At 39.2% G+C, this 9,363-nt stretch overlaps 1 protein-coding gene across 1 annotated transcript in view; it reads right to left on the bottom strand.

Moving 5' to 3' along the window:
- Positions 1–9,363, bottom strand: part of JAK1 (Janus kinase 1) — a 55,110-nt gene that overhangs the window by 18,046 nt on the left and 27,701 nt on the right. The window contains exons 2-4 of the mRNA XM_027891098.1: positions 5,204–5,282; positions 4,159–4,357; positions 2,495–2,618 (exon numbers count right to left, since the gene is read on the bottom strand). Of these exons, the coding sequence (XP_027746899.1) occupies positions 2,495–2,618; positions 4,159–4,357; positions 5,204–5,209 (329 nt within the window). The 5' untranslated portion in view covers positions 5,210–5,282. The remainder of the gene's footprint in view (positions 1–2,494; positions 2,619–4,158; positions 4,358–5,203; positions 5,283–9,363) is intronic.

Here is a 9,363-nt window from a genome sequence, read left to right as displayed (position 1 = left end):
TTTTTTTTTTTTTTTTTTTTTTTTTTTTTTTTTTTTTTTTTTTTTTTTAGGAAAAGCATAAAAAATACAGGCAAGTTACAAACTGAAAAGCAAGTCCTTTTAAAATATTACCAGAAGTGTAGCTGCAGCTGACACTGATTTGAGGAGGATGGGAAGTTCACACCATCAGAAAACAATAAGCTTTCAGCAGCGGGAGAAAATCAAACATCTACGAGCCTTTCAAACTCAAACACTCATTTTAGAGATACAATTTCAACAGGACAGGACTAGAGCAAATTTATCAGTGTATCGAAATTTCAGAACCAAGGCTGACAATTTGGTTTCTAAATTGTTCTGTACATTTAATACGCTGCCCTGTTAAATAAGCCCACAGCATTTTCCTTTTTCAGAGGAATTCTGCCTCTGGCAGAGCTCAGAACAAACAAGATTCATTTAGAGAACAGTTTCACAACCCTATTGCTCACAGTTTTGCAGCGCTGCCCCTGCTCTCAGTTAGATGCCCAAGCCAAGACACACAATAAATGAGACAAGAAAGAAAGGAAAACACCACTTCACCACTGCACTGCAGTGTTTATTCCTGGGGAGATAAGAATCTTTAGATTTGAGTGCTTAACTCTTTCTTAAATGTATATTAAATGAGGCAAAATACATATTTTTAGCCCAAATTTTGCCAGTATTCATGCATGGAGTACAAGGGACAAAAGAGATTTCCCTGCCAAACTTTAAATCCCAACTGCAAAGCTTTAAAAAATAAACCACCAGAACTTTTAGTTATAAAAACCAGAGTATTTTCCACAGCTCCATCCTACAAAATGGTACAATCAAAAATAATAAAATGGTACAGCAAAAAAATAAAGCTCAGCACAGATAAATTTTGTCCATGTACCCACAATTATTTTCAGGAAATAACAAAAGAATTGGTGTTATTAATTAACACCCCCCTCTTAAATCATCTTTGGGTTATGAACAGCCAAAGAACATATGTAAGAAGGAGTTGTTTAGCAGTTTTAAGAAAAGTGGTGTTACCTGCTCTCATCACTCACCCAGAGCTGGGCAATAAGAATACCAAACACCATCAAGCACAGCCAAAACTGTTTTTTAAACCAGAATTACAAAGTGCATCACACTTCTAATCAGAGGATTAAATCCCCTACAACTGCACTTTTAAAACACCACCTTTTTTACTGAGAAAAACGAGGAGTCTCAGGGGAAAACACTCCAGGTTCACATTACACCAGAAATAATGTATTATTCAGTCTATTATTAAAGTGAGTGATCTCAAAGCAAGAAAGGGCCCTCAATGCTCTCTGAGAGGCCATTCGAGTCCTCAGAACCTCATTACGAGTCACTCAATTCCATTACTGAGTGGTGTTTATCTGCCCAACTTAATCAGAGCTGTTTCAATCTGAGATTAGCCAAGGTTAAGTCATTAATAGCACTCATAGACCGTGCTAGAGAAAAAAAGACAATACTAGAGTGTCCTCTTCCTCTGCCAGAAATAAGGACTGGGACTATGAATATTTGAAAAGCAAAGACCTTTGTTGACTGTCAGTAATTTTTCCTTGGAGCAGTTCATCCAACAATAACAATTCCAGTCTGGCACAGACCAAATGGAAACACCTACAGTCCAAGGATCAGCAAAGCCCTCAGTTTGTATCTCCCCGTATCCCAAACTGACCCCGGGTGTGAGGATTACATTTTAAGGCACAGAGGAATATTATTTAAAAGTTTATTTTCCTACAGTTGCATCTTGAAGAACTGACAAAAATTATCTGCTGACTTGCTTTAGGAAAATGGGTGAAGTTTCTAAATTAATTGTTTCTGTAAGCAAAGTTTATTTTGTATATGTTTCTCCTATGCTGAACGCTTAAAGCTCATATTGATGCAAGAGGAAAAGTCAGAATAAAAATAATAATTTTATTATTTTTAAAAGTAAAAAAGGAAGCATAATGTGCTAGTAATATAATAATAAAATTAATAATATAAATAGGTTGTGATTGTATAATATATAAACACATATCATTATAAATAAAATATAGATTATATATAATTATAGATAATTATATAAAAAGTTATATATTATATAGATCATATATCATATATATTATTTATCTGGGTTATATATAAATATTAATGAGTAATGGTAAATAAATACAGTACAATAAGTAAACAATAGTAAAATTCCCATCCCAACAGGAATACTGTTCACTTGGAGCACTTCAAATGGAAATCAAAACATGAGAACACTGACACAAAACCCCCAATGTATTCGAGCCCATTTTTCAACTCCAGAGCCTTTTTCCAAGGTTAGAGAGCACAGATGAAAAGAAATCAGGAGATATTTTAACCTTCTGCTGTTCACCTCTTACCTAAGCTGTGCAAAACAACTGGCCACTTTTGGTTTTGCTTTCGTGCTCCTTCAGGGAGTTCAGGAGCAAGAGTCTGGAGCATTGACATGTGCTTGAGGATCCTTTTTCAGGTGCTTTTCTCTTACCTCATGCGATAGTGGAGCCGGTAGGATGTTTTCTCATCGATTTTGAAGACCTGGTTTGGTGCATACCAGAGTCTTCTGCTCTCATCATACAGTGCAAACAGGTTGTGGCACAGAGGAGACACAGCTGGCACAGGAAAACACACAAATGGGTGAATCACGAGGCCACAGTGCACACGAACACCCCAAAATCCAAATGCAGAAAGCAAACAGTTCAGCTTGAAAAGAAACTGAGAATGGTATATTAGAATATTCTAATATATTCAGAAGTAAAAGTTGAAGCAGAACCTGCACATTGGTTCAATCCTTCTGTTTTACTGTGGATTAAACAGCTACTTCCAATATGAAACTGATTCTGAAGTCCTGATTTTGCCCTGAATTTGAGAGGAAATTACTTTTTCCACATCCCAGAAACAGGTATTTTAACAAAACTACTCAGCAATACCCCCACTTTGTTTTATGAATGAATTTTGCCCCCATAGTTCAGAGAGAAGGTTTTAGCAAACAAGCAGAATATGCCATTTTCACATTCTTTGCTCACTCAACGGAGGGATTTCCACAAAGAACAGACTTTGACTTGTACGCCCAGGCTGACCTGCTTTAACCTTTGCACTTACATCATCCCAGAGAAAAAACAGGCTGTGGAGTGTTTATAGGTCTGTTGTTTGAATTCCTTGCTCCTGTTTCCTGCAGCATCCACTGAAACTAATTCCACTGTGAACTGGGGCGAAGGGAAGCCAAAGAAACAAAATCTGAGCCTAATTTCAAAGTTCACAGAGGGTGGGGTTGGGCAGCCACTGCCTTGTGCAGGTAACAAGCAGGGTACAGGTGACATCATAACATTCCAGCTGGGATTTCAGCAGGGACCAGCATCAAAGCCCTGCTCAAATGGGCAAGAATTTGTACTTCATTGCTGTGTGCAGTGAAAAACAAGAGAAGGTAGAAAGAATTCCTTTAAGGAAAGCTCATTTTAAGTAATTTCTGTAAAGTTTTTAAACTTCCAGCAGAAATTACTGGGAGCAGCTGCACAGTACACGGGCTCCTCCACGCTGACAGGAATAGGTGGGTGGTTAAACACCCCTAACTACAATTAAAACTATTGAAAAAACAACATCAGTACTTATTTGATGAGGTTTGTCCTGTAGACTTCCCTCATTTCCACCTTTCCAATGGAAGAGCAGCAATTAGACAAATGAACTGAAGGGTATGCAATGTTCCAAGAATCCAGGTGACTTGGGAAAAGAAATCATTTTAAAGCTGCCCAGTTCACCTGTTTACACAGCCAGATTCACCACTCCCATGTCAGCTGAATAACATTTAGTGTTCCATGGGGACTCAAAATTGGCTTCAGGGCAGGAATTAACCTCAGAACTGTAAATATAAGAGTATAGTGGGTTGTGAGATAAATACAGATTTAATCCACTATTTCCTGGAGAACTACATATATTTTTGACTATTTTGCTGAGTCGCAGACCAGAGTGACACAACACAGGACAGATCCTGTTTTAAAACTGCCCAAACAGCCCCTTGGCAAAAGTTTTCATCCTAGACCACAAAAAATGCACACTCCCTGTACAAACACTGACTCACACACAGAGGATGCATCACTTTCGATACTGGGAATAAAATCACGTCAAATCAAAATGAAATGAAACCCAGGTACTCACAACACCTCTGGGCAGCTTCAATGCACAGCTCCTCTGAGGTGAACTCCCCGCTGGTGTAACAGATGGGGTCTTTGTCTTGCAGGTAGAACAGGATTTCTAAGCCCTGATGCTGAACTTCCAGGTTGACTTCACTCTTCTTTGTGCTCCTCATCTTTGCACAGAAAGCCATGGCTTTGCAATCTTCTTTTACGTTTAGATACTGAAAGCAGAGGAAAAATAGTTAAGGGAAGTGTGAAGGAGAGTTTGAATGTTTATCAGAACACAAATCCACCACTTCAGTGAGGCCACTTCTTACTGTGATGGGCCAGGCACCACATTTGTCAAAATCTTCACGTTGGGAACCTGATTATTCCAAACCAAGGAGATGAAAAGTGAAAAATCAAATGTCACTGATTATTCTGTTTCTGGGAACTCTGCTCCAAATAATTCCCTTCTCTTCAGGTGGTTCCACAACTGTTTTAGAAGGTTCCTCTTCTTACTGTAAAGCACAAATAACTTTCACATCCTTAGGCACCTAATTGGCTGAAAAACAACACTTGAGACTGGATAATATAAACAGTTCAATTTATGTTTCCTTTTTTAAAAAGTCAGCTTCTATTTTTACAGTCCCTTTAACAGCTAAATATTTCTGATTGTTTTGTCCACTCTCACCCTTTGTGTTTTAAACTCCTGATGCTTGATGAGTCATGGTGAAATAAGCTTTATTGGAGAGTTATTTTTTATTACTACTTCTCTCTCTCTCTCTCCAGAAGGAGAGAGTAGCACTAAGTAGGTTTAAAGCAAGAGCTTTTAGACTGCCAAGAATGCATAAGAAGACACCTCTGACACAGAAGAAAATGCATTTTGCATTTTATACCCAGTGCTTAAATAGAAAGAGCCAAAAGGAAACAGATGATTTGGAGTCTGTGTTCCATGTTTTACTAAGTTTTGGCTCAATAAACAACGAAAGCCCAAACTATCAATTCTATAGTTTATGAAATTAATCCTCCCAACTGAAAAAGAAAAAAAAAAAAAAACCAGAACCCAAACATCAAAACCAACACACCTGCATTTATGTGACTGTGGGATCCTCCACGCAACTGAAATGGATTGTCTGCACCTCTCCAAGAGCAACTTGACTCTGACTGAAGAGAAAGGAAACATTAAAATTGTCAGGAATGGCTCTGCACAGTTTGAGGCACAAATTAAATGATCAGGCTGATAAAATGCCCCTTGCAATCCAAGGGATCTTTACATTATGACTGAGATCTGGATCTGGCCTCAACCAAAGGCAGTCACAGCAACAACACAGATTTCTTTTCACTCTTTGGGGGCACTGGTTGAGTTAAAAACAAAACCACGTGGAAAGCCTTGGTTATCTGATGGTTTTTTTCCCTGTTTTCAGTTTGAGGTCGCACTCATTGCAACCCTCAGCTGGGACACCACAGGAATGGTGTCTCCTCTCTGCTTTATCTCCTTCATGGCTTCTGAAGTCACTCCATTCTTCACATTTTTACTTACATGTTGCTAACTCCAACTCTTTCCTACTGTCTATTGTTTCTTCCCCTTCCAGATTATCACTTAAATAATGTGTTTAAAATAAGCCTGACAGTACTGCTGGTTTGCTATCACTCATCTGAGGCTGAAAGATTCCACCATTTCTAGTCTCCATTCCCCCTTTTTTCCTTCCCCCATCTCTGCCAAAATGTACTTAAAACTAAATGTGTATTGTTTTTGCTTCAACAGTGTAAAGCCTTTAATCTGACAGAGCAGACTTCAACAAATATTGCTTTAAAACCCTTAGGCTCAGTTGGAGAAACTCTGATACAGCCACAAAAGCTTCCCTTGTGTTTGGGGAGTGCCTAAAAAACGTGATACTATCATAGAAAAGAATAATGTTTAACAGCACAGCACACATTCACAATTAAACTGCATATTCCTTCCATCCTTGCCCCTTGAAGGCTAAATTTGAGTTTCCAGACACATCCCCTTGGCAATAATATGGAGAAGAAATAATGGAGAGCATGATTACTGGAACGTGCAGACAAGCCAGTAATTATTTCTGCACAGCACCATAAAATTTAAATGCAAAAGGTTAAAGATATTAACTTTAATCTAATTGAAAACACCCCCTTTTAAATGGCATGTAAGTGAAGCTCAATATATTTTGATGTCTGTGTGGGCATAACATTAAAAAGATTGTCCAGATGTTTTAAAATGTGAGGGGAATATAAAACCAGTGCCTTTTTGCAGATTCATAAATCAAACGTGCTGCTTTTCAACAGAGCCTTCTTTGGTTTGGTTAATAGTTCCTACTCTTGTTTTTAATCACAGCAATTCCCAGAATCCTAAAAAAATCCTTAAGTGCTGCTTCATTTACAAAACACTTTGTGGGATGAACCAAACAAAGCAACCTCCAATCTCTGACTTATTATTTACTAAGGAGTTTTCCAGATATTCCCATGCTCAATATGAGGAATTCCTCTTTTAAAAATGCATCTTCATTTTCAAAAAAAGTCTCTTCTGACCAGGACAAATTCCTGCTGTGTCTCAGCATCCCTCACCAGACCTACACAGTAATATTATGGTATGGACAGGTTGTGGCCAGAAGAGCATTAGGGCAGCTCCTCCAGACTCTGCTGCAGCATCCAACAGGCAGAAATGTTACACAGATAGAAAATTAATTTTCTTTGCTTTGCCTATGGAAAACATACTTAACTCAGGATGAAAACATAATTAACTCAGCCAAAAAATATTCATAAAATGGTAAAACTGTGTTTATGTAAGATCTAATTCTTTGCAACTGGATGAATATGGGGACTGTTTCACTGATTACAGCTTTAGGGGTAGTTGTCTCCTATAGCATTTGTATATGAACTCATTCCCCACAGCCAGCAGTGAAAGCTCACAGTGTTTAGACCTTTTGCCCAGTATATTCATACATACATTAATCATAATTACTCCCCTGGTCAATTCAGTGTAAGCTTTGAGAACTTGTAAATAGCTTTTTCTGAAGTGACTGAGAATTTTCTGACTCACAAAACTGTTTAATCTTAATAGCAGTGATACAGAGAACCTGGATGGCAGAGCGAGCAAATCCCCAGCCCAGGGCACCACCAGCAGATGGGGATGATGGTTCATCCTTCAGCAAGGGTTACAACCACAAAATCAGTGATTTGGGGCACAGACACAAAACCAGGCTCACACGACTGCCAAAACTCACATTTAATTCCTTTGGATGATGCCAACGAACAGATCTGGAGCCCACAGAAAGCATTTTTTCTCACACACAGACAAAGACCTCACAAACTTTTGGTACCAAGGACGAACAGTTACAATATAGGGAGAGGAAGTTCTAAAGGTGGGTTGTTCTTAGTCAGTTTGGTTATTAAACTATTATGACTTAATGCAATATTTGGTAGAGAATAATATTTGGTAAAAACTCAAGTTCCGGCCTCTGACTTGCCATGGTCAAGATCTCCTTAGTAAAAGCAGAGGGGTTGAAGCCCAGGAGCTCCAGCATTTTTAAGGAAAAAACAAATGCACAACATTATTAAATAACCCCTTTACAATTTTGCATGCCTTGAAAACTAAGAAAAAGCAGATGTAGATATTAAATACTTTTGAAACTATTTGCACATCTTCCTCCAACCAGAAGGAAGGAGTTAAGCTACTGCTTGGAAGGAGGAGCCCCCGAAAGCCAGCCTTGGCTCCCATGCCTCCAGTGCAGCTGAGATATCTCCACAAGAGAGTCTTCTCCACAAAAATACCCCAAAACACAAAAAGAACTTGGCTTTAATAAGGAAATAGAGAATAAAACATCCCCTGGAAGATACTGCAAGATGTCAGCTAGCTGAGCTCAAGCAAGGCCACACAGCTCAGGATCCCCACCTGAGCATGCGAAAAGATTTGTTGGGATTTTATTCCAACCCAGCTTCCTTGTTCTCTGTGGGACACACTTAAATTTTCCCACACTTCCCAAAAGAAGGGCACTGTGAGGTGGAGCAGATGCAAGCAGAGCCTGTCAGGAGCAGGACCACTGGACCCCACAGACCCAGCACCCTTTGTTTTCCCTTCATGAAACATTTTAATGGGCAGAGAAAAAAATACAAAACCCACGCAGGTTTTGAGAAGAACCCTCTCCAGCTGAGACCTGCTCGGATTTCAAATGCAGGTTTTGCTTCCTGCTTATTTTGGGGAGTTCTGCCAGAAAACAAGACCTGACCCCCCCACACCAGCCCTGCTCCACCTCCACCACCAGCACACTTCCACCATAAACAAAGATGATGGAACCAAAAGGCAAAGATGGAAGGTCCATTTCAAGGGCAAAAGTCCCTAAAATACGAGTAGAGGAAAATCCCAGATAAAATCTGACCAAACCAAAACTCACTTTGAAGCGCCATTTGCAAGTTCTTCCTCTTTTCTGCCCTCTCAGCCAATTTAGTTTCTGGTTTCGTGACAGGGACACAGCCTGGGGATGTTTGTGATTGCTTAGGCTCAGACAGTAACAGACAAATTTTCCTTAGGCATGTAGGGCATGTCATTTTTTTACTCTTCACACTTTATGTCAGCCCAAAAGCTCTCAATTCTTATTATTTTTTCAACACTGCTCAAGCAACTTCTCACAGCCTTTACAGCAAAGGACATGCATCTAATCCAGCACAACCTCTTAGAGACTCATTGAATATTTATATATCCATATGATCACAAGTTATTTGTTTTCTACAGGACTATTACCAAATGTACAATTTATTTATTTAATTATTGTATTTATTTTACTCTTTTAGTCTGAGTGATCTCACCACACACTGTTCACCTCTGCCCCACAGCTAGAATTACTAATTCCCCTTGGGTTTTTTTACAGAATTCATACTGTGATATGACTGATCTGTGTTGTAAAATTTTACTTTAAAACGGGGCTGAGAGGGCATGGAATGGAAATTTTCATCAAAAATAGTTAATGTGCAGCAAAGTTCTTAAGAACCGAAAAACAGGGTGCACATGGTCGGGTGTCTCAGCCGCCTTCGCTGTATTAACAGATATTCTATATTTCCATTTTTAGCTCTGAAAAGCAGAGGAGGCAGAGTCCTGGTGTGTTCACTGACTCTGTAGCAGCTTCACAAACCCACCCAACCCACTGCTGCTCTATGAGAACTGACCCTGCTCGTTTCCTGTGCTTTTCCAACACAGTTTCAGCTCCTTCTCTGAATTTCGTGACGTGTCGCC

This window comes from Empidonax traillii, unplaced genomic scaffold (genome assembly GCF_003031625.1).
Source record: "Empidonax traillii isolate 1590-97213 ecotype Southwest subspecies unplaced genomic scaffold, ASM303162v1 scaffold309:size1915965, whole genome shotgun sequence".
NCBI lineage: Eukaryota > Metazoa > Chordata > Aves > Passeriformes > Tyrannidae > Empidonax > Empidonax traillii.
Note: the sequence above shows the minus strand (reverse complement) of the source record. Positions and strands in the feature narration are given on the sequence as shown.